Source organism: Aptenodytes patagonicus, chromosome 7, assembly GCF_965638725.1.
Source record: "Aptenodytes patagonicus chromosome 7, bAptPat1.pri.cur, whole genome shotgun sequence".
Lineage (NCBI taxonomy): Eukaryota > Metazoa > Chordata > Aves > Sphenisciformes > Spheniscidae > Aptenodytes > Aptenodytes patagonicus.
In genome coordinates, this window is record NC_134955.1 from 39,171,730 (window position 1) to 39,198,485 (window position 26,756).

At 35.2% G+C, this 26,756-nt stretch overlaps 1 protein-coding gene across 2 annotated transcripts in view; it reads left to right on the forward strand.

Annotated features, from left to right (window-relative positions):
• Positions 1-26,756, forward strand: part of DPH6 (diphthamine biosynthesis 6) — a 219,084-nt gene that overhangs the window by 131,312 nt on the left and 61,016 nt on the right. For both annotated transcript variants that reach the window (XM_076344932.1, XM_076344933.1), the window contains one exon: positions 19,048-19,290. In XM_076344932.1, the coding sequence (XP_076201047.1) occupies positions 19,048-19,290 (243 nt within the window). The remainder of the gene's footprint in view (positions 1-19,047; positions 19,291-26,756) is intronic.

Sequence of the window (26,756 nt, forward strand, 5' to 3'; positions counted from 1 at the left end):
TGGAAGTCTTGCTGTTGTCTCTATATTCTTCCATTTTTTGAATGAAATTACTTTAATCTATAATCAGAATGTACATAATATATAAAGGTAGTGTTGATAGTATGCTTATGTTTATTTTTATTTCTGTATGCATATATGTATGTACACATACACAAACACATATTGCAGACAGACAGACTTGTTTCTTAGATGTCTCAGGGTGGACTACGGATTGTTTGTCTGTGGGCTTCTAGAATCAAAATTCTCAGTGGGCATCAAGAGCCTCAATAGGGGTGTCTGTAAGACTTCAAAAGACTTTCTGTTCAGCATATAATGAAGAAGGCTTTAGAAGTCTAAGGCTAAAATTCTGGAACATTTGGAGTTGAATGAGTAACCTAGGTACCTTATTGCTGGAGTATTTTTGGTATATAGGAAAAAGTAGTTTTCACATTGGTGACTACTGCTCTTGGTCTGATAAGGTAGGTTTTTGCATTTAAAAATACAGCATGAATTGTTAAGACATTGTAAAGAAACTAAATGGTTCAACACTAAAAAAAATTCTGAGCACTGTGGAATGTTTCTGGAAACTGAATGATTATATAGCACATCCATATACAATGTAGGCCTCATGAGTTGAGACACATGTTATAAGCTGGAAATGGGATTGCTGCACCATGCTTTTTGCCATATACTTATCTTAGACTGAAATAGTAAACCAGTTGTTTCCTGGTTATTTTTATTTCTGGGTTTTGTTGTTGTTGCATCATTGGTATTGTATTCCTGACAGGGATGTAGTAAACTTTTAAACAATATATGCTTTACCTTTAAAAAAAAAAAAGTGTACAGTTATACTCTAGTTTTGCTTTATAACGGCTAGAGTTTGAGTTGGTTGAATTAGGCATTGTAAATTACATGGCATACTTGGTTTTGTGGAAGAAAGACAGCAGACTAATTCTATTGAGATCTAATGTAAGCATTTTATATATCTAGAGGTAATTACCATCTTTAGGTTCATCCATATTTTACCGGTTAGGACAGACAAACCCATTGCCTCTATGATAGAAAGAAACCCTCTTAGCTTGTAGGGAAGAAAGAAGCCCTTTTTTCTGTCTTAGCAATCTAAGGTTGATCAGAGCTGATACAGCAGATCGATGTCACTTTGAAATCTGTAACATGCTAGACTTCTACAACAGTCTAATTTCATGGCAGTAAAAGTTATTAATCTGTCGAAGGAAGAAATTGCAGTGACATTCCTGCTTTGGAAAATTGGGCATTAAAAGCTCTAAATTGTTAATAAGATTTTTCTCTCATTAAGGGGCAACCTGAGAACTGCCCCTATCAAGGTCAAATACCCAATAAACAAGATTGGCAATGTTGAGACTAATCCACCAGCAGAAGAGGCTTCTGTGTACTTCTCTGCATATGTGCCAGTTCCCTGCCTCTGTGGAAAGGGGGTAATTATAATAATGACAATTGAACAGGATGGAATTCCTGGGAAGGCTGGGATGACTGTTGTAAATAATATATTAGCACTAACTTTAACTGTATTACTGAAAAATGTTTGATTTACTTTTTGTCATGTTGGGGTCATGCAACTAATGTGGCTTACAAATGTTGCAACTGTTCTGTGACAAACGCTCAGATGAGACACACTTGATTTTATTTCCTGCTGGTTTAACTTTGTTAGAAATTTCTCAGTAGATAAGTGAATTTTAGTCATGCTAAATTGGACTTTGACAAATCTTATCAAATGTATATAATTTCTGGAGTTATTAGATTGATCTGAGCCCTTGGACAAGGAGAACATAAAGTTAAAAAGAGAGATTTCTAATAAGCTATGTTTATTTGGGACTGAGTCCTCTGGAGACAGTAGCAGCAGTCTTCTGCTAGTGGGATGGAAAGGCTTTGAATATTCCTTAAATGGATAGATTGCTAAACATTCGCCAAACATTTTCTTTCTGGGCCTTTCCCTCATGTGAAGTAATCTGTCAGATCTTATTCTGTGTTTGAGGAAGTGCCTAAAGAATCTGAGTCAAGTCTGTCTGTGGCTTATATTGTGTGAAGTTCCAGCTTTCGTCTTTGTTACAGTAACAAATCTGCAAGCTTATTTTTTTCCTAAATTCTGAAAAGGTAGCAATACATTTGAATTCTATAAATGAAATGTAGACATTAGATAAAAACTGGATGATGTTGGGTTTTCTGTGGTTACAAAACATTCATTCAACTTTATCCTGTAAATGCCTGAGAAATTAGGAAAAAAATTCCTGGGCTGAAATATATTGTTTGCTTGCTCTCCATAAGTGTTGAGCAAATTTCAGAAAAATTTAAAAGATCACTTTACCTATGCAGTGAGTTGCAGAGTCTTGAGCAGGAAAAGTGTTACAGATTCACATAATGTAAATAAGAGGTGGCTGTAGGTAGAAACTTCAAAGTTGCCTTTTTGTAACTCCTCATAGGAAAAATCCCTTTACATACTAAGAAGATTAAATATAGCAATTGGAATGGAGTATCAAGAAAGCACCAGCTTTCTTGAAAAACAGAAATTCTTCTAACATCAAAGTTAAGGAATAAAGCATTGCAAAAGTCTGTTAATGTTGATTGTTTTAATGTGTTTGTCATAACTCTGAACATCCTGCAAATAAGTTCAGGTTTATCTTCTTAAATATAAATGTACATTTATAATGCAGATGCATGTATATTTCACTTATAATCAAATATATGTAAAGTTTCCATATGTATCCTGATTTTTGGTATTTCCCGATCAGTGCTTAAGTTTTCATCTCTGATATGTTAATATTATGTATATATGAGTATTCGTTTATCTCCCTGTATGGTAATACTAAAACTAAAGTTGAAATCATCAATAAATTAGCTTCCTTGTTATGCTACTCCTATAGTTTCTCAATAATTAGACTAATGCTAGAACTATATGTTTAATACAAGGCATATTCTAGATTTATGGAATTGCTTCTTTTTCCTCTTGCATTCACCTTGGCACGAGAAGTATAAGCCAATGCTTATATTGTTGTACTTTCCCACACAAAATAAGCACTGATATTGCACAAAAGCTCAAGAATATGGAACACCTTACCCCTTTAATATTGCCTTCTTTTCAGTCCAGGTGGGTGAACCCGTTAATTTAAATTTTTATTGACTTTATTTTTAAGAACCATAATAGTGATTCAGACTAAAGCAGATCTCAGGATGATGTTTCTTCTGTGGGAATGGAAACAGGACTGTAATGAAAGCTAGAATATTTTTGTTAGGCATCTAATACACTGAATATTTTCTCAGTAAGTGACCATAAATTTTTTATTTGTTCATCTCAATTTTTCCTTATAAAAATAGCAAATACAGACAGGTTTGTGTTAAGTTGCTCATTGTTCAATTATGAATTTGGAATGGGATTGGTTGCTTGAACCCTTCTACCTCTGCAGTACAGTATAATGCTAGTCCTGAGCTTGCTGTTAATCACTGAGCGATTGACAGTAATGCATTCAGCAAAAACAGTGGTTACACGTTTCTTGTAGTCACCATCCTCATCCAAAACAAACAGTATATGTGCAGCTCTGTGCTGTTTGGAAGTGTTTGACTTAATCTTTCTGGTTTTATAAAATGTCCGTAATGTTTTGTGAGCTTTCTAAAGGCAGCGAAGTTTGAGAAGCCTGTCTTCCAATTAAAAGATAATGATCATGAGTTCAGTGATAATCAAGTTTTGTGTCCAGATTAGTTCCCTAGTCTCATGCTGATCTGCAGGAAAACACCATTTCCCACATAGATGGGACTTTATCTGCATGTTAGAAAGTTTCATTCTACCCAAGGACAGGAGTTTTTATCACCACCTACAAAAACTATGCTGGCCGCAGGCTGTTGAGAGTCAGGAAGATTTCAGCTAAGATCTGAAAATGTCATTGAAAATGCGTATTTGAGTAAATGAGAAAATGGATATTTCAAATGTAAATTTTGAAGCAATGCAGACAAACTGCAGTTTCCTAAAATTAATCGTGTCTTTTTGAAACATGAACATACGTCACATCATTTGTTACAGTAATATATATGTGCATATATTTCAGCTGTATATATGTATATATTTTATGATCAAAATTTATAAATCTTGGCGCATGAATTACTGAATTCACTGTAGTTGTGTGTTGCCATTAGCACCAGTTATAAATGACCAGCTCCTTCTAAGATGGCTGGTTTTATAGATACTACATCCTTTGAGTAATGAGCTGTTCTTTACCTTGACACTTTTCATGTCTTAAATGCATTTAATCACATACTGCTTATACTACATTGATTACCTGAAAGAATGTTGAAGCTTTAATGATCCCTGTTTTGTCAGTGTAAGAACTTAGCAGTACCCATCATATGGTGTTATTCAGTATGACAGTTACTCAGCTTATACTTCAGGGAAGATATCAAAGCTAATATCTAGTTTGTAGTATAAGTAATCTTTCATGATTATCAGTTAGGATGATTTGGGACTGCCATCACCCCAGTGACTCCACTATATTCAGCTTTTCTGAAGGTTTTATATTTCTGTTTGTTAGCCTTTCTACTCTTCAATTGCAGTTGCTAGAACAATAAATGTGAATATTTTTTGCTTCTCAGTCTTACCTCTGTACTACAAATAATAAAATCTAAAATATGGCAGCTCACAGAAATTGTCCTCTGATACGCTTTATCTGAAAGGAAATACAGGAGAAGATTGTCATGACTGCAGATTTATTGGACGTTTATGTGATATCTGTATGGTTATGCTAGTGTATAGTGCTAGGCTCCTCTTGCAATAACTTTAAAGCCGGGGAAGTGACTGCTGGATTGACAGGATGAAAGCAGTAATAATAAAAGAGGGGGAAAGAAGACAATGTGCATTTACAGTTGAGATGTTTAAAACTTGCTTATACTTCCTCCGGGTCATACAGATATAGAGGGAATGTGACTGACCTGACAACTTCAGGATTTTTGATCAATTACTACTTAGCCTTCAGTGGAACACTTCCAAACCCTTCATGACTTAATCCTCATTTGCGACATTTCTGCTTAGCTTCATTTCTCCAATTCTCAAAGTGACTGAGATATTATTATTTCTATATAAACAGTGATAAATATGCCTATAGCACTTCATGAACAAATAAAACCAGGTTTCTTCTTTCATATCTACCCTGTATGGTTAAACCGTAGGAATAGATACTAATACATGGAGTCATTAATGACAGCGTTTGAAGGCTTCTCTGTTAGTTTAGCTAGAACTGTATTTTTCAGTAAGCAGAAGTGCAAGATAGTAAATGTTGCAAGAGGAGATGCTAAATGGGAAAAGTGAAGAGTGTTGGCCTGTGTCTCTTCTTGGGAATTCTTTCTGTCATTTTCCTGCTATTATCAGCCCTTGGTCCTTTCCACTGGATTGATAAATATGGGCAGAAATATGGAAGAGCCACAAGCACTTCTGCTCTCAACTCCTATGATTTGTGACTTTGCTCAGAGTATGTCTGACTACCCATTTGGCTAAAATGGCAGCACTATCACAGCCATTTCAGCTGCTATCACTGTCAATCCCAATGAAACTGAATGGGTGTAATTATGAGATATTTTTAGGAAACATGCTTTGTACAGGCAGGACCTCTGAGGGCAATAAATTCTAGGACATAGGGAAGGATGTGCAAGAACAATACTTCCCACTTTAAATTACATGTTTCAATGTCTAATTAGAAAGTTTCAGTGGTTTCAGTGCTGACATCTGCTTTGTGTCATAGCAGGGAAATAGTACAGATTTTCATTCACTTTTTTTTTACAGATTTACTCTGTATTTTAATGGTATTTACACTTCACAGAACTAAAGCAAGAAAAATTTTACATCACCTTGTGTGCCTCATATATTGCGGACCAGTTATGCATCTAGAGTAGAGTTATAAACTATGGTTGCAAACTAGGTTGCAAACAAATTTTGCCTAAGGCATGAACCATAAATTAAAGTAATAATCATCTCTGTAAGAGACAACTTTTCTCCACTGCTCTTTTAAAATAAAAAAGAAAGTAGGTCAGAGAAATTTAGGATATTTTAGAGTATGTACAGTATTGTATTGTTTGCCAGCACCTAATTTACAATTACAGAGCTGCATGAATATTGAAATGATTCAGCTTCCCATTATAAATGTATGTGGCAGTTTGGTTGTTGATCAGTTTATGAAGTTAATGCAAATGAAACTGTCTTCCTGTCAGCATTTGAAATATATAATGCAGTCATGTTGTATATTCAGGGACAGGCCATTGACAGTCAATTAACAAGTTTGATTGGTATGTCAACTCATTCTTTTGAATTGTTAATAGTATGTTAATAGCATTCATTTCTTTGTGCAGTCCCATTTGCAGCTTCACAGTTACAGCTATTTTTTATGATTCTGAGTAACCTAAAATAGTGCCTTAATAATAGATTATTAAACACCTGTCTGGTGTAGCTTAGGGAGGTTTTTCTAGACTGGGAGTTTGCAGTGGATCCCTTTGATATTCAAATCAACAAATGATAGCCTTTTTATTCAAAACGTAAGTTCTTTTGATGGTTAGCTTGTTAAGAAATATTCAGCTCCAGTCTGACCTGATCTGGTTTCCCATCGAAAAGATCTGATGCTGTTTGAAGGTTCATAAATGGAATGCCAATGACAATTTGTTGTTGACGTTTTGCTGCCTCAGCCTTCAGATGCTGCTGGTTGATGTGCCGCTTTAGCTTCACCAAATAATGCTTGCAGGTAAATGATCTTCTGATTGATCAGATAGTTTCAAAGCAAAGAGTTCTCTTCTGTGGTCTGTAGTCACGGTTTTTAGGCTTGGAGGGGTACTTTAAAAGATGCGTCAAAGTTGACAGATGAGTCTCGAGGCAAGGAATGATGGGAGACAGCAGAATTACGGGAATATTTTTTAGAGAATAACATATTAGTGAGAGTTCTGAAGACCTTCAAAGGTCTATCAAACCAGCTCCCGATAGCAGATTTATTCCTCCTTTAAAAAAAAATTTAAAATTGGGTACACTGGTTAACTCTCAATTTCCTGTGTTGGGAAGGTGTTGAGCTGATTTATTGTTCTCTGATGGTGTTTTAAAGGGCTTATTTCATTTGAATTTCACCGTTATCTTGTTCTGCATCCAGGGCCTAGTCCTGCAAGGTGCAATTTTTGCTTCTAATAAATTTTGCACAAAATCAAAGCATTATATCACCTTACAAGGTCAAGGTGTACAATGAGTAACATTCCTTTACATAAACGTCCATGACACCATGAGTTAGCATTACAAACAACAAATAAAAATATCAGTTGGAATTACTCTGTTTCTCCACCTTTCTTCATGTTACATGCACTATTCTTTCATACCCTTCTTCATTCACCATTAGTGTCCTTCCTGATCCTAACACAGCTATTATTCTGGAGCATCAGACTAGCTATTAGAAGTTCAAAACATACATCACAGAAATAGTTCGTTTCTCTTCAGTTTGATCATTTAATTATTCACTATCAGCATGTGATATTTTTCTGCAAAAACACGTAATTGTTTTTTTGTTGAAGAGCTATAAGATTTAACTCCTTCAGGCCTGAATGGCAGAAACCCTGAGGTTCAGAGTTAAATGCTGGGAACAGTTATATTGCCAAATGCAAACTCTGGAATCACACCTTGAAAGGTGCTGTGTGTTAATTATACTTCACTGGACTTCATAACAAATAATTCTTGCTGGTTGAATTTAGGCCAAACTTTTTTAACAACAAAAAACAATGTTTTCACAAACCCCTAAAACATTACTTAAAACTGTTAGATGAACAGTCAAGTCATGTAACTTCACTCTTATATGTCATGTAAACAGAATGTAAAGTTTATATGAGACAGTTTCCATCACTGGAAACTTTGGCACTTTTGCATACTTTTCAAATACTGTGCGCTGTTTAGCTGATAATTAGAAGCTCTTTCTGTTGGGCTGAAAGAGCAAAATGTTAGAGATTCGTATTGTCACACAAGGTCAGATTTTCAGTGAAGCACCTATAATTTTCCTAAGCTCAAAAAGCAAAATTAGATATTTAAACTGTTCTCAGCATAATCTGTAGAATTTGATACAGCTTCTGTTTTTGAAGAGGTACTCTGTTGGTTATTTATAAAATTCAAATAAAAAGTTCAAAGATTTTCTGATAGTAATGTCATTGATATTGTTTCTAATTCATCATTTCTGTGCTTAAGTTTTAACCATTAAACTTCAAAGAGAACTTCTTGATCACATCTCATGTTCACATTAGGCTTCTGTATTTTTATCTTATTTTCAAAATAAGATAATTAAATCTACCTTCCCCACATGATTTCCATTTTATCATCTCATTTCTTTTGAAGTAGCCTAAATATTTCACAAAAATTGTGTTCATACAGGATCATCTTGGTCTTAATGTTCTGCAGTGTAAGGCTTATTCTATGTTAAGTATCTTTCATATCACTAAATGCTTAGTATCTCAAAAAAGCTAGAAGGTAACAATGACCATCTCATAGCAGTTTGAATACTTGGAATTTCAGTAGGTCATTTCTTTTTGGATAATGTTGGATTATCAAGGTAGAGATCATAATCGGGAATGTATCAATTTTGATTTAATGTTCATTGTAAAGCTTTTTCAGATCCTTACTAATACTTTTTGTCATAGAGAAGGATCTTTCCATCCTGTATTAACTTCTAGCATATACTGATTAAAATGCTCATCAAGAAATAGAACAGAGTCTTTGTCCAAGAACATGAGTTTATTTAAACAAATTAGAACAGTTCCAGTAGAAGACACTGTGGCAGCTGATTGACCTAATTGCTGGGTTATTCCTTACTGCATTCTGCCCCTCCCTTCCTCTTATTTACCCCTTTTTAATTTCAACCCTTTGTTTTGTACCCATTTTTATATCAGAGGGCTTGACTCTGCAATTCATTTTTACTAGCTAAAATAACTACTTTTATTAATAATGCAAGCAGAAAGGGCTAAGCACATAGTAAGTTTGCAAGCACTGGTTCTTGACCTCACTTTGATGTAAGATGTAAGATGGTTAGAAACATGATTGCAGCTTGGTTGGCAGAACACAAGATACGTATTCTATTAATGATCTATCAGTTACTAATATACTGTCAATATACTGCAATTTCCAGTTCCCAACTTTTATCCTTTTAAACCATCTAGAATATTCTGTGAAAATAAGTATTATAAGAGAACAATAAGGTGAATGTACAAAAAAACAAAACAAAACAAAAGCAAAAAACAGAAAAAATAAGGCAAATGTATAATGCAAGATTCTAACTCCATACCCAAATGAATATGTATTACAGCACAGAATGTAATTATCATACAGTTACAGTCCAATTATAACACAGAATATAAATATAATTTGTTACAGAAACTTAATTTTTAAATGGTACAAGTTACCAGTTAGTCAATAGGTAACTTCCTGTCACGAAGTGCTGCCGATCTAAGAGAAGATCTGCCCTCTGAATGGTACAATGGTAAAATCTGCCTGATTGCACATTTCGGAATTTAGTGATATTTTATATAGGGATGTTGTCCACACTGCAGTTCTGATAAAAGGTCAGTGTTTAAGGGTACAACAAATAAAAGTTGTGAAAATGTGTGTGGATGAGCATATTTAGTATATTTCTGAGATTGTTGCTGTCTTTATCTAACTTCCATTACTTTTATTTTGTTAAATAATTGTTAGGAATCTTTAGATTTTAGGATAGGCAATTGCATGCATGTAACAAGGGTGTTACTTTCCTAATGCATTTTTTTTCTTGGATTGCACTTCATGAAGATTGTATTTCAGATTATATGAGAATGTATACTACGTTGTCACTGTCAAATTACAAATTCTTTAAATTTATAGATTGGGTCATGCCTTACTGCTAAGAACACAGAATTTTAACTATGGACTCTTCCTCTACTCTTCCTATTTTGCAGCTGGTTCCACGGGGGTTCCTAATACACAAACTCATCTCTTTGTCAAGTTTGGTTTAACTGATGACGCAGAAAAGATAATATGACAATAGTTTGACCAAGAATATTAAATATATTGGTGGATCTTTGTTACAAGTTTCAGTTTCTATAAGTATAATCAGAATTTGACTTACATTTTTGCATTGGAAGTTGGGTCCCTTGAGAAAGGTATTCTGTTATGTAAGAAAGTATTATCACTGCAATATGAATAAATAGGTAAAAGTTTGTGATAAATACTATATATTGTATATGTTACATTCTATATGCATTACTATTATGTATACTGTACATACAGGTATAGTTGCACAAATAAGTCTCCCTTCATTTCCACTGGGAGGTGGGGGGTACGTCTATTATAAATTGGACTTCTGCATTAAATAATCTTTGACATACATCAAAGTGTTTTAACGTTGATTATTATTTAGGCAGTCATAGATGTAAGTAAAATCCATGTGAGACTGGGTATACATAAACGATAGGTAAAGTACGAAACCACACTATATGGCTAGAATGAGAACTATCACTTTTAGGTTAGTAATACTGTTATTACACTTAACTGTTTTCAAACAGATTATTGGCTTTATGGAACTGATTCTTTCCTGTCTCCCAGTTATTGCAAACCAGTATCTTAAAGTAGCCAGTGACATTCATGAAAAGCGTATTTTGAGTAAGAATATTAAGCCAAGTGATGGCTGGGAACGAAATCTTTTCTGTAAGAATAGAATCTCATGGTGTTAATGTGTTTCATACACTGTGAATTACTGTTGCGTGATGAACAGCTTTCACCTTTCAATACAGAGTATTTTCTCTGCCTAGCTGTCCCTCTTCTGTTTATAATCACACTAACCTATCTGACAGTTGGCATGAGTAAGGATTGTAAAGACAGGTAGGAATGGAAAAGAACTAACTCACTCTTCATAGGCTTTTATGACTGCAATCTTGATTCTCCTTGGATGCTCTATTCCAGAACAGTGGTACAGCCTTAAGCAGCGGCACCCTTATCATTAGTAGAAACTTCAACCTAGAAATTTCTACTGCAGTGAAATTCCACTGCAGTGATAGTTTAACTGATGATTTAGTTAGTATAAGTGGACATTCTCAGTAGAAACTTCAGTTAATGTGGGAAGGATATTATGAGATCCCTTTCTAAGTAGATTGTATGTTTAAGGATAAAAGTAGAGACAGGGTTTGTAATATAAACACATACAGGTATATAAGGATATCACATCACTTTATCTTTTTTCTTTGTCTTCCTTTAGATATTATGTGTGTGGATACAATTACCTTATAACCTCTCTCTCTCATTATAAATGCACTCCAGTCCCCTAGAACTGTAAGTGTAGATAGGGAAAAATGTAGAAATCAAGGAGGGAAGAATGTCATGTGACGTGCTAGCTATATATATGTTTTTTTTCTTAATACAGAACTGACAAAGAAAGAATGCTGATATATTATAAAGCTATCCTTATCAGAATAAATTTAGGATAATAGTCATAAGTAGCAAAACCACAAGTGAAATATGTGGGAACCCCAAATGAATGCCTATGTAACATCATGTAAGGTTTAGACATTTTCCATTTAAGAGAGGGGGGAAAAAGTATTTTTTTAATTTTTATATTTTTATCCTGGCAGATTAAAATGCTTTTCATACTTTGAATGCAGCTATGCTAGCCTATAAACTGAAAATCAGTGTTAATCATGAAATGTAAAAACTTCTGGAAAAAACTATTTCATCAGCTCTGAATAATCATCTGAAACTTTGATATCACCTGATCTTTTACAGCATTCATTTTGAAATATGGAAATCATACCTTTCCTAAAGGGTATGGTACCAGTTTCTGACGTATTAGAAAATTTCACTCTCTCATTAGCCAAGGGTAGGTGTTACTTATCCTGGAACAAGTATTTGGTAGATCTGATGAATTAGACCTGTTTCATGAGAACGGAGACTGTATCTTCTTTTGTCCTATACTGAACTTGCTTCTCGTAAAGAGCAGTTATGATTTAATATAAACTGTTCAGCACTTCTGCAGTCAAGTTTTCTCCCTTGTTACGAATATCTGTATGTCAAAATATTTTTGCCATATGTTCTGGCAGGAGTTTTCATTTCTCCTAAGTTAAGTCTCATTTTCTTATTTTCTGCCTTTATTTCAAACCTATCTGTGTCCATTTTTATTAGTTCTACTGGTGCACATTCTAATTTAGTATCCTCTGTGGGTTTCATTACCATGCTGTTAATCCCTTCTTCCATTGACTTAATGAAGATGTTAAACAAAATCAGGCCTAATACCAATCCCTACGGCACCCCACTTCAGTACATTGCCATTTTCATGACTCTCTCCTTACAGACTATCAGCTAGTTAACAGCATTTATAATTAGGAGAGTTAAAAATAATTTCCAAATACGCTGTATCAGATATTTTAAGAATCCAGATGAATTGCAACCATTATCCTCCCTTATCTATGCATATATAATTAATTTAAAAACACAATCAACTGTGGTGGACATAATAGGCATTTTCTAAAAATGCGGTATCCGTTGCTCAATAGTCCATGTCCATTGAGTCATTTGCATCGCTTTACACTTTTAGATACTAATCTTTTCCACCTTGTTTTTCTGGACCCTGAATATGCCTTTACTTTTCTTGGTAAATACTGATTTCATTAAGTCTCTCATTCCCCATCCCAACCCCAATTGTTGTGGAATAGACTAATCTTAGTTGGTTTTTTTCATTTGTGTTGTTTGGCATCTTTATTCAAAGCGATATGAATGAGAAATGAGTAAATGATAATCAGTTTGGAGGTTTTACGCCATCTTTTAGATAAGGTATGTTCATAAAGCTGAGTGTTCTGCAATTTTTCACAGTTGGCAGATTTTGCTAATGTGGTTGTGTGAGAACTTGTAATTTTTTTCAAAAGCTTGAAAGGAAATGGTAGGCTTTGTAAAAGGTGACAGATTAATAGTCATGAAGACTAGAATTCCACTGGCCCAAGGAAGAAATGCATCAAAGATTAATACTCTTGTTAGCTTGCTCATTTTCAAGTAGGGAGGCTGCTCTTTTTCTGTTTAGGAAAAAACATCCTTTAGGATGTGGACAACAGTTTATCCTCTATGGCAATTAAGTCTTTGAACTGTCTACTGTAATTTTCCATAAAGGAACAATATCTACCCTGTGTGCCAGTACAGGACGTAGGCCGAAATATGCATAGTAAGTAAAGAATATTTTACCTCCAATTTCTTCATTTCCTCTCTGTGTATTGGAGTTTCCAAGTGGACCAAAACAAGAGTCCTGGAGAAGACTTCAGACTAGCTGTCGTGCCCACATGGATGTATTAGATGGCAAGCCTTTTTCACCCGCTTTATTGGAACCTTTCCTAGATGTTTATAACTACAGTTGCTGACTTTAAAAGCTAGATTTATTTTTGGTTTGTGTCTCATACTCCCTTGGAATGTGAATGACAGCTTTTGGGGTGGGTTTTTTTGTGAAAATTTCAGTTTCTGAATCTTTGTCTTCTGTAAATCAGAAGTGTGTCGGTTTTATTTCCATCAGTTGTAGAGCAGAATAAAATTGATTTGGCATTGATCAAGATTTAAATATAACCAATGCATTGCCAAAAATATGTACACAAATATTACAGTTTTCTGTGATACCATAGAACAGTTTTTACAAAATGGTTTTCAAGCTGAAACTTTGATCTTACCTTCTCTTAAGCTTTCTGACCTGATCGTCCCTCTCAAGTTTGTGCATATAGCATTTTGTTAAACTTCAGGGTACTACAGACCTTCAGGAATGTATTGTATGAGATTGCTTGCTGTAAATCCAGCACAGTCTGAAGGCTCAATTTGAATTACTTGATTTTTAGAGGATTGCAGAGGTTTTTACAGTTGGGCAGCATAGAGTATGAATAGGAGGTATTTGGATGCAGTTTTTTGAAGTTGATTTAGTATTCATAACAATTAATATCGTGGCTTCTTCAGATGCATTGTCGAGTTAGTAGCCTTTTTAAAGAACTGCCAGTTTTTGTGCTGCTCAGTGTATGAATACTGCGTGACATGATACTTCTCTTTGGTATAATTTCCAATTAGGAAACGCACAAAAGTTTTACGTGTATTGATAGTGTTACGACACTGTGCTCAGTGTCAAATACAACTTTGTGGGACGGCGTATCTTAATTTTTGCTAAACTGCAGATAAAAAAAAAATTATACAGCCTAGTTTAGCATCCATGAAATTACAGTATTTTATTTCAGTTCTTGATAAAAAATGTCCTGTGAATTTTTCAACCCACAAAGTTCAAAGAGAAAAATTTAAATCACATTTTGATAAAATAAACTTTAATAGTGAAGAACAATACAAAAAGATGAATGTTTTGTAGTCTTGTAGCTTAGGTGATCAAATACATTTTGAAACGTGAAGCTCCATCCCAAAATGAGGGTTAGCAAACTGGAGTCACAGCATTTGAAAACTGAGTTATAAATCTCTGAAAATTGTGGAAATGTTGCAGCTATTTCCATAGAATAGCAATAATATGCTATTGATTAATTAAACTTTTTTGACCTAACTAGGAAAAAATATTATTTTATTTAAAGGGAAGTTTTGGAGTTTTGAGTATGATACGCAAGCATTTTACTAAGTTCTACGTGGATTCTTCTGAGTGTCAATTTTTTTTTAGTCAAAGATAATCATAACTTTTTTTTTTTAATTTTTCAATCAGGAATATATCCTTCATCTTTTAGCCACTGATAACTGTACACATTTTCTCAAAAGAAAGCCTGTATCAAACTAAACTATGTGATCAACTCATTTATGGAATTTTTAGACTACAAATTTGTAACAGTTCAAGAAAAACGTGAATTATATTGAAGGTTGTGGTGTATTAAAACCGCGTTAGTCAGATACAATTTGTGTTCATAGTGTGAACTCAAAGCTTTTCAATTACTGTTGTCTAAACGGTACCTTTAAAATTTTATTCACACTAGGTAGTTGAATAAAAGATTTCACATTGCAAAAAGCAATTTTACCATCATTAGCTAAAATAAGAGGGCCCTAGGAAGAAAGGATTATCATATATTAAATAAAAAGTTCACCACCTTACAGCTTTAATCCCGTTAGAAAAGATGATTTCTATCTAACTTAATCAGCCAGAGGTCTTTATTGCCTGGAGTATTAATTGATTTAGGTCTTCATTAAGGTCAGAGGTACACATGGCTGACCAGAGGCAGCCTATTAGCGCGTTGTCAGTTATGCTTATTTACATTGACTGAACATAATGGTGGGTTATTTCACTGTTAGGTCAGGGGGTCACTGAATCTTTTGTGTACCCTGACCTGTTAAAGGGCAGCAGTCACTCAGACACCAAACTGCATTCATAACAAAGATTTGGCTGATTGTGTATTGACTCCATCCTTTCCAAGAAACATGCGTTTGTTCATATGTTGCAACTATTAACATTGGCCTAAATACCTGTGGGTGAATAGTTGAAATGTCTCCGTTACAAGTTCTCTGCAATTTTTGTATTATGGCAGGTAATCACTAGCAAGTTTTAATAATACCAGCAGGAAAAGTTTCATAAAGTTTCCAAGGTTGCTGTTGGCCTTCAATTAAAAAAAACTCAGTGCATATCTATAGGTATTCTGTTACTTCTGTTTCTTTCTAAGTAGCAATAATTATAGCTTTCTCGTGCTAATTAGCAGCTTAAGTTAGTCCTTATGTCCAATTAAGTCTGTTTTTCTCATTGTTTCTTTTCCTGAATTATATTTTGTGGGAGATACGTTGTGTCCTTTCGGTAACTTATAATACTGTTAAAAACTTTTTCATGGGATAGAACAGTTCAAAGTGGCACTAAGTGTTCTTCTGACTTTTCCTTTTCATGGTACCATGGTACTTTCCTAAAAAGTAAATGCAGCTTAAAAAAAAAGGTAAAATAAAATAATAATTTGCTACTATACTGTCTTCCCTCTGTATTAGCTGTGATCTAGCTCTATATTATACTTAATTCCTGCAGCACAGTGACAGTATGAAAAGTAGTAATTCTCAAATAAGAGCTTAGCATTCCTATCTGTTAGAGTATGGATTGTATACTCTGAGGTTCTGATTGTCCACTGAATTGCCTTGATTATTTATGATTGTGCTAACTGAGCAAAACAGCTGCTAAACTATTATGTTAGCTTATTAAGACTCACCTTTCATTTAACTTGCAGTGATACAAATGAAAATAAAAAGGGAAGAAATGTGGAATCACACAAGGCCCCATTTATAAACTGCTTACTGCTGTGGAGCTATACTGGAAATAAATTGGTACAAGTGAGCATCTCAGCAGTACAAGTTTTTTTATTTTTGGTTTGTCAGATCTTTAATGAAATTTTAGCACTGGAAATATGTGTATGGGCTGCAGTGAAAATTAAATCATCAGTGTAAGCTGAGACATCTAGTGTATAAATACACATCCATTATATTGTAGTTTCGTTTCTATGCTGAGCTTACTGGATATGGAGTCCTCTAGACTTGCTACACTGTGAATCTATAGCCTGAAAGATCTTCTGTTATCCTTGTAGATGCTCCAAAAAGATAAACTGTTGCAAGGTTCTAGCAGGGTTTTGCAGAACGCTTTCACAACACAAGGACTGACACCATACATTGTGACATCTCTTGTTGTAAGATTTCAGTACTGTGAACAAGATATTACCATGTCTTCGCTGTTTTAAATGCTTTTTACGCTGCTAACAATTTTCTGTATAATGCTTCAAACATTCTAGAGACAACCTCTTGAAATCTGCTAAAACAGCGTTTGTACTGGTTTGCTGCTTTGCCCCTGCTGATTGTTTATTTGTGCTTGCTTTTCATGACCGAGTCACTGGGAAAGAGAAGAGGAACATCCCTCCTCCTTCCCTTATCCTAAATTATGTCCCCCTGAAATACAGTTGCTGCAAACCTGTGGCTGTGTTTTGACCCTTTTCCCCTCTTTCCCCCTTGCATCCACCCTTCCATAACAACACGGTGGCATGTTAGGAACACTGTTTTTCTATTAATTACGTCTTAAGATACAAACAAGTATGTTAGGAACAGAGGGATTTTTTTAAATTGTTTTTTAAAGAACTCCGCAAAATTCCCACTGAATCTGGGCCAAAAGTGGTGCCAATTTTGCTCAAATCCTTCAGAGCTTTATTTTGACCTTGCTTATGACCAGTGGAGCTAATTGTATCAGAACTATCCAGGATAATACAGGAAAGTGCTATCTTGGTCCATATTTCAAAACACTGACAGATATTTTATCGTTAATTAGTATTCATATTATGTCTCAAACAATCTGTTCAAGAATAGGGGAAGTGAACTGGTTGAACAGCTCTTCTGTCTACCTAATAATTAACATGGGTGATGCATGGAAAACCAGCAGCCCAGCAGGAAAAAAAGGAAGAAATATTGCCAGTGTAATTTTTTTCTGTAGAAGTATAAACTACCTGTATTGGAGTTTTTGACTAATGCATGGTTTTCACTTTGCAGAGGTGAAAATGAAGGGCTTGCTTTAAAAACAAACCTGTGCCCCTCTGAATCATATCTTCCTGAATTTGTTTCTCATCTTGTCAGTATGCCACTTGGTAGCTGGCTGGACTCCCTTGTTCAATGGCACATATTTTAAAATAGCACTGCAAAAAAAAAAAAGACCATTTGTTCCTATAAACCAAAATATTACTTGCATTTTTTTTTCCAAATTCAGGATTATATATGGCATTATCAAAACAATATTTCAGATATTTTAAACAATTTAAATAGTTGATGGGTGTCAGTTGATATGTTTCCTCTCTGCCTCCTCCCCCTCTTCAGCTGCTAATCATAGAACTTGTATGCCAAGTTGTGTAAGATGCTCTTCCAATAGTTACATGTGTGAGTCTTTTGTGAGACACAGACAGTTACGAGGACAGATTTGGAGTTGCATATGGGTCTGTCACATGGTTTGATTGCCACATCTTCTAGGACACAGATTTCTTTTTTAATTATTCTTAATTCTGAGGAATTTTTATAGTTTATACAGTAAGTTCTGCAAAATTCTTCCTAAAGATTCCTTGCACAGTCCATTTTCCCTCTCTTTTACTCCTAGCAAAATGCTTCTTATGCTGACTTCAAAGCTGCTTACGCCCACCTTACTTCCCACTTCTATACTTAGTTTTCTTTTGATATTGAATAAAATTTACTGCTTCACTGATCAGGAAATGTACGGGCTTTCTAGAGAAGTGCAGCATAAGAGGATGAAAAGTTTTGATACTTACATTAAGATTTTATAATAAATCTTTGAGATGTCTGAATAGTAAGAATAAATGTTTCCTTTGCTGGCTGCTGTTAAAAAAGTAGGTCTTCAGAGTGTTGCCAGGAAGACTTTGGAAAATCAGCCCAAAGTAACTGCATTGCAGCTCAGCTTAAAACATACATTGATGGTCTATCTGGCCACCCGTTTAATTCCATTTTCAAAAGGTGAACCCATCTCTTTGGTCAAGTGACATTGTTCTGCATCTTATTTTCAATCTGCAATTTCCTTTTACCTTCTGGTGGATTATCATGACTCTTTTCATACACAGTCTTTTAGCTGTTCTGCAGTATTATTTTTATAGTATTTTTAAATTAGTTTACTAAAGATATTACAAATACATACTTATACTTTCTTATATATACTTACATAAAACAAAGCTTAACTTAAGACTTAGAAGTTAAAAAAACCCATAGCACTGAACCAAAGATAGTGTGCATCATCACTCAAAAAAAGGAAGTAAGAACATATTTAACCATGTTGGGGCATCAGTGTCATCCAGCAGCTGTAACAGTCAGTAACATCGGATATTATTGGTTTGAGCTGACACATACATCCGTGTATTAACTGTTAGGTTAGAGTTTATTGCAGTGCTGTGTTTCTATATTGTAGTTAAAACCCTATCAGCAATTATCTCCAGACTGGCATGTTTGCTCCATTTGTGACAAATGATGGCAAAGAACAGTACTGTTGAAAGAAACTACCTTGAAAAGAGAAAAGTGCTTCCCTTGCCTTCTATGCACTCCCAGAATCTTATTGACTTGTTTTTTTTTTCTTCTAGGTTGGAGATGTTCTCTACTGTGCTGGACAGATTGCTCTAGTACCTTGTACAATGCAGCTTGTTAGTGGTGGCATATGGACTGAGGCCATAGTTTCCCTCCGTCACGTTGAGCGAGTTCTTCAAGCTATGAGCCAGAAGACTGCACTCCACCACGTCATCACAGCCAGCTGCTATGTAACTGACAGCAAGCACGTTCCTATTGCTCGCTCTATATGGCAGAAGAAATTAAGAGAATATAAAAAGGTAGCTGTGATACCTATTTTCTTCTTTCTGGGTTGTCTTTTTTTTTTGCCCCTAAGTCTTGTAGTAATATCAGAATTTTCTCAGTACATTTCAGAGGGGTTCAAGTAAAGCTGATATAATAAGGTTTGATTGAGCTGTTATGTTCTGGCTCATAAGTGGTTGTGCACAACTTGAGAAAGAAAATTGCTTATTAGAAAGTTATATTCCTCACTAACTTTGTCTTAATTCCCCAAAGCAATATGTTGAAGAACTCTTTAAGAGCAGTCAATTCCTCCAACAAAAATGTGAACAATACCTTATTTGAATTACCTCTGCCCATATATTTTTACATAATAGGAACTGGGCGTTTTACTTCAACTTTTTGTGAGTTGTTCTGTTGATGTTTTTTCCCCACTCTTTCTTAGAAGCAATATTGTCATGACAACTGAGTTTAGCAGTTTACTGCTCATTATTGCTTATCATTCAGCTGAACTTCTAAGACCAGATCAGGGCGTTCCTGTTTATTGGTTGACCTTAGATTATCTCTAATAGCATAATAATTTGCACAGTGATTTATACCGATACCATAATCATTTCTATTATGTATGTACCATTTTTCTTAAATAGCGACGGAACACCCTGCAAGTATTAAAAAGGTAATGGCCACAAATCTTGTAAATCAAACCTAACTTCTCCACAAATGAGTAAAAAAGAGTAGTAACTACATAATTGCTTTATAATTTAATATAACTTAACTATTACAGTTTCTCAGGAAAATACATGGCTTGGAAGCATAGCGTATGTTAGTATTGCCATAGAAGAAGGAAAAATGCACCTGAAACTTTCCTTCTATTTGCCTTCAATTTCAGTCTCTGCACTAGGCACTTGTCTTTCTAAGTAGAGATGTAGGCTTTACTTAGAAGCTTACACATTCAGCCTTGATTTATTAATAAAGGACCCTTTTAAATAGTGTTTACTACTCCTCCAAGTCCAATTGAATCTGAACTCAATTCAGATTTTTTAATTCAATACAGTTTTTTGCAATGTGACTGGTTAGTAACATGGACCATGACCATGAAGCCTGCGTGCTTTCTTATTTGTAATATATATGATTTGAGGGCAGATTGGTGGTGTTTGCCAGTTCTTTGAAACTTTTCCTTTTTTCCAGATGGAATCTTTTAGGTCTTCCGTAGTTGTTATACATACCAGCCACTCTTTATCGAGTCTTTTATTTCTTCCACTTACTGAGGTGACTAGGCAGTGCTTTCTTAGCTACATGAAAAATACTGATGAGATTGCTTGCTTTTGGGCTATTACTAGTATCTGGTCCATGTCACTTTTTGATTCTTCAATCCATAGCTTAAAATGGATTGCTGCCTACACATACTTCTATGAAGAGTTAGCTGCCTAACAGTTTTCAGGTATGTTTAAGAAAAAACATCCTAGAGGAGCATCAGGCAATCCTAGAGGATGTTCATCAATTTTATGCTGTGCTTATCAGATCATATACATTAATGACAGTATCAGAAAGAGCAAAAAAATACTAGCAGATGAAGTAATGTATGCCACAACATGATCTAAAAATGCTTTGGAAAAAATTAAAATATCAGTGGGAATGAGATGTTATTAGCAGCCAGATGTTCCAATTTCCCTATCATTTTGTCAATAGGAGGTTAAGACAGAGGAATTGAATTTTTCCTCAGGCTATGCATACTTTTTTGATTAGTAAGGGTTTGTGTACACAGCAAAGCAGAGAAAAAGATGTATCAAACACTTCTGTTACAAGGAACCGGAGGGAGGAATTGCCCTGCCCTTGAAAATACAATTGTCCTGTTAATAGAAATAGAGATTTTGTATTGGAGGAGAAGGACTAGCTGGAATGCTGTTAGGAGAGTTGTTCCTTTACTCTGAGAACGAGGAAAATAGTAAAGTTTGAAATTTGGAAGAACTTTGTACAATGACTGATAAATTGTACGACAGTTGTATTTCTCTCTTGCTTATTCCATAGATTCGGTGAGAACAGGAACTGTAGTTTTTACACCTCTTAGTATTTTCTTTGAAGCAGTCCGTGGAGTGCTGTAAGATACCATCTTTCTGTGTGGAAGCTGGAACACAATAGCTTTACTCTGAATGCATCTGTATTTAAGAGTCTAAGTAGCATATCCCTTACTTGTGTGGTTTTGTTCATTTTTTGGTATCCCAATACTACTACAGACAGTTCTGACAGATACCATGACGTGAAATAATGGTCTGTTTTCTGCAAGTAAACTTAAGTCAGCCAAACCAAAAGTATTTTATTATTCTTGAACCGTATTTCAAGCAGTGGCCAAAGGCCTGAATCAATAGCAACCTACAGATTACTTAATAAGAACAAATGTTGTCTCAGTTGAAATTGTTCTGCTTCTGTCATCCATGGAAAAAGGAGTTTGTTTGTGCAAACAAAACAATGTACCTCAGAGCTCATTTCTTGTAAACTAGACATTAGAAACCATAGAACTAAGTACGTTTTGAAGACAGATTTTAGACTCTGCATTTCTGTTTGTTGAATGTTCTGTATTTAATAGCAAAATGATGGTATATTAAGATTGAGGTCTTTGTATTTAACACAGTGACTAAATCATATGCATTAGAACTGCCAAAGGTTTTTTTAGAGTACCAAAAATTATTAGCCTTCTGTCATATAGTGATGTCTGGTAAATATCCTCTACATAAATAATACTGTTCAGCAACTTCAGTTGAAACATTCTACATATTTGATGTCAGTAGTCTGTAAAGCACAAAAGGGATTGTATAAATTCTTTAGGACACAAATAAATTGGACCTAACAGAATATAATACAAAGAGAAGTGTGAGAATTGTTCTCTGGATGTGTTTATATAACACAAAAGGTTTACTTCTAAGAGCAGGATGTGGGCACGGAGTTGATCAAAGCTTTATTGGAGGTAAGGCCACAGGGTCAGACACGCTTACCTGGACTTTAGAGGACTTCTTGTGATACTGCTGACAGTGACAGTTGTCTTTTAGGAACTTCTTGAATTATGAAGAGAAAGATAAATTGAGTATGTTTCAGAATAACCAAATTATTTCACTGATAACCAGAGGAGTGACTCTAGTGAGCATCAAGGATGGGAGGGGACTGTAAGAGAGGGAGAAAATAGTACGAGTATGCAGGCTGGACCCCCTAGCAACTTCCAACTTGTTTCGGTCACCCAGTCTCTGGCTCCTTCCTTATTCCAGCATCATTCCTTGCTTCCTACACAGCTCCTTTCCACTGCCGTCATCCTGACTTCCCTCATTCCAGACGGCAGCTCAGTATCTGTGCTCCCAGCACCATTCCCTGCAGCCCCACCCCTCCAGTATAACCCCGAGCATTGCCTCCCTGCACTCGTTACCCACAGCCATCAAGGGTTGTGTCCCCAGAGCTGGAATCCAGCCCCTGTCCCTCTCTCTTCTTCCTTCCTGTGTCAGTTTGAGTCACAGTGTCATTGGAAAAGCCATTCGGAGTGACAGAGGAAATAGAAATCTGGTGGAGGGATGGAAGGTTGTAGTAGGACTCCACCATGGAGAAAGACAAAACAGCAGGGAAGGAAGGATAAGAAAGCAGCTCCAGTGAGGTCTCACTCAAAGAAAAATACTGAATCGCTGGGCTAATGAAAAGATCTTTGGATCAACATTTTGAATGTACACGAGAGAGATTTCCTTTGTTAAAACTAAGAGGTTATTGTAGGAACTGAGATCTAAAGTAAGGGAGCTGAGGTAAGCATTTAAGTTCTCGTGGATGGATGTGGCTGCACTGTTGTTAAGTAGTGGTTGTTGGAGAAATTAAGATACAGTTAAGGGAAGCAGTGGTTAAAATCAAAAGAAAAAACAGGCTGCAGTTGTAGAAATTAAAATCTAGGTGAGGGAAGCAGTAGTTAAAATCAAAAGAAAAACCAGAGGCTGCAAAAATAGCATAAAGACATTCATGCAAACATATAATCAAAGCCAAAGCCTAGGAAAAATAATTGGAATTAACAAATACAAGTGCCAGCCATCAACAGCTTCCTGTCACCCTATTTTTAAGTTACACTCCTTCCACAGTTTCTTTGTGATTCCTGGGCACACTTTGGGACATTTTGACACTCTTGAGGAGATACATTTAGGGAGCTTTTCTAACATACCTAGTCAGAAATAGTAACAATTGTGTGGTAGAGCAGTTTCTGCCTAATCCAGTAGTTAGCATTTAGAGCTTTTTTTTAATATTTTTTTTTAAGTAGCCAAAAAAAAAAAGCTTGTAGCATTGCTAATACTTTCTGGAAGAAGAGCTGACAGTTTTCCAATTAAGTCTCATCTTGTGTTTTTCTTTACTTCACATCTTTTAATGACAGTGTCATGTAATATGATGATTTTATAAGCGGTTTTGCTAACTCATTCAGCAGAGTAATCAATAGAAAAAAATAAGCCAGATGGGTTTAGTCCATTTGTATTGGGTGGGACAGATGGCATTATTGATAGATGGAAATATTCCAGATAATTATTGTATAATGATATAACAGTGACTGTGCCTGCAAAATTTTATTAATTTACTTTGTGTATGCACTTTATTCAGTAGGGGTTGAGTTGTACCATTTAGACAGTACTCCCACTATATTTAGTTGGGAGCTGAGTCCACCCTCACCTTCTTTTTCCCCTCCCCATGGGCTTTCCATGCAGAACCATCCCTGTAGTACTTTGTATAGAGTATTTCAAGTGGTGGATTGTACTTCTGTCTGTACAACAGACTCCACTAGGCTAACTGAGATGGGCAAGATCATGATTACCTTTTTTTTTCCCCTACCTCTGAATACCTGCTTTTTGCTTTCTTTTGTTATCCTCGCCAATACAAAGAAGAAACATGCTATTCTGTCTCAAGATTTCAGGCATTCCAGCTTGTTTAACCGCTGTGTTTTATTCTTTTTACATCTTGCTAATCCCCAGCAAGATTTGGTATAGCTAGGTCAGTAAAATATATCAATTTTGATAAACTGTGTAATAGATACTGGTTTGGGCTGCTGCTATTCAAATGTATATTCCATGGCAAGGTACTATTAATCCATTTTTTTCTGGGAGTTAAGAGCACATTAACTTACAGAAAAACTTGGAGGCCATTTGCTGCTTTTGAAATACAGTTGTTGATAAACATGACTGAATAATAAAAACGAGTTTCAGTTCTTATTTTGATTTGATGGCATATACAAAACTCAGAGGCAGATTTGCCAGAACTATCTGAAATGTTATCTCCGATTTCTTTGTTAGGAAAAAAAAATGTATAGGGAAATACTTTAGTAGATTTAGTACACAATGTTTTGTTACGAACACAAAGTTTAGGATTGCCTGTATTTGTAAGTGAATCCAAAATATTGGTGAAGGGAGATTTTGAAACAGTGAAAACAGTGTATTTTGTTAAGATTAGAAGACAGGGTTGCATAGACAGATAATATTTAATGTAACTGCAAGATTTATTAATAGCTCTAAGACCATTAGCTTATATCTTTTGCTTCAGCAATTCATTTTATACGTACTATTTTTTTCTTCAGATGATGATATTACAGATCAATTCCACTCTGAGTTATTTTATTAGGCAGCTGCCACTGTATTTTCCATCCTCAGTAATGAAAAATCTACCTGGTGAAATACTTCCTGTGACATGACAAAATATGTGTCTTTTGGCTTTTATAACACAGCTTGCATTTGGACATTAGTTGCATCCTCTCCCTCCAATAAATTCCTGAGCAAATGTACTACAAACTTTAAAATTTCTCCAGCCCACTTTCTTCTGACAGAAGCTTTCTTTTTTTATGATAAGTGTTCAGGATAAGTGACTGTGATCCCATGATTGTTTCAAATCCAGCAAAGAGTGCTACAGTTGACTTTCATTCTGTCAGGAATGCCAGTCAGGTTGTTGACAATGTGTGTCTTAATAGCATGTAATGCAGAAGTGATGGAAAAAAGATTTGCAGTGTTTTATCTGATATATATTGTGAATGGGTTCCTTGCTTATTTCACCACTCGGGTAACGTGATGCCAACTTTAAGTATCTAAATTTAAACCTTTTGGGCCAGATTTACAAACTGTTTAGATGTCAAAAGATGTAAATGAGCCTGAACTAGGATTTTTTAAAAATACCTGAGAGCAGTCATCTAGGGGCACTGGGCCCATTCTAGGGAGCCCCCGCATCGTACCTCCTTCGACACTCTGTAAATACTGTTGGTACTACCCTGTGTCTTTCCATTTTGCCTACCGAATAACACAGAGGTCCCAAGTTATAAACACGTTAAATCCTGAACCAGAAGCTATCTAGCTACATGCAGTGGTTTTCTGGAGTAATTATTATATTTTCATGGCAGTCATTTAGAATGGCATCATGCATCTGTAACACAGCAGTCTGTTGCATTGTTCAGACATGCCTGTAGTATTTGAAGTATACAGACTGTCATGAATTTAAATAAAATTCATGCATTCTCTGACACTTTATCCTAAGTAGAACAGAAGTAGCTTATGCTCAAATAGTGGAAGTCGAAGGTTTTTCTTGCTGGAAAGGATTGGACAGAGGTTTAAGATCCTCTTTACCTATGGAGAAAATTACCATAAAACTTAAAAGGAATGTAAAAAAACCCCAGATTTCTGTGGGAGGATATGTACTTTTTCACCACCCTGAAGAGATATTTGTAAGTCTGTAATATTCAGGTACACCTTTTTTGTATATTTTGTTATATGTATTGGTTAATATCTGTGTTTAGTACAATTGTTAGATTTCCAAATAGTATTGTAAATTCTGTGCCCTGTAGATAATAGTATAAGTAATACTAATTTAATTGGTGTCCTTCTTTTACCAGTTTCTTGAACAGAATAGTTAAAATGTGAGGAGTACAAGTAAATGAATATTATACAGGTATAAATGATAGATTAGAAACCTGCTACATTTACACTGCAGTAAAATCTCGTGTAGGTTAATTAATTGGTAATATTACCAGAAGAAAACTAAATGTTTTTGAAAAACATTGCCACCAGCCAGTACCTATGCCTATCAAAAATTCAGTAGGAAGGAAATACATGGTTTTGTTTCCCTTTTTTGTCTCATCAGGTTTATAACATTTATTTTGCTGCTAGATGCTATTTTGAATGTTCCGCAGTTTGATATATTAAACCACGCTTCTTTTATGGCCCATGTTAAGAACACGCAGTGCATTCAAATAGCACAGTGGTAGTGGGTCTTTCATCTTGTGCCTAGTGTATTTCATTTCCCTTATGTTCAGATTAAACAAAGCTTTTGTGTTCATTTGAAGCAACTGTAATGAGAATATTTAACACAGGTCAAATGCAGATAGAGGAACTCCAGAGGTCCTTGAAAATATTCTGCCTTTTGACACTGGGCCACAATGGGAGGTGAAAGGGTTGCCACTTTCACTTTTTTTTAAAGGAAGATTATGATATTCAATTTGTAACATTAGTGGAGCCTCAATTAATTT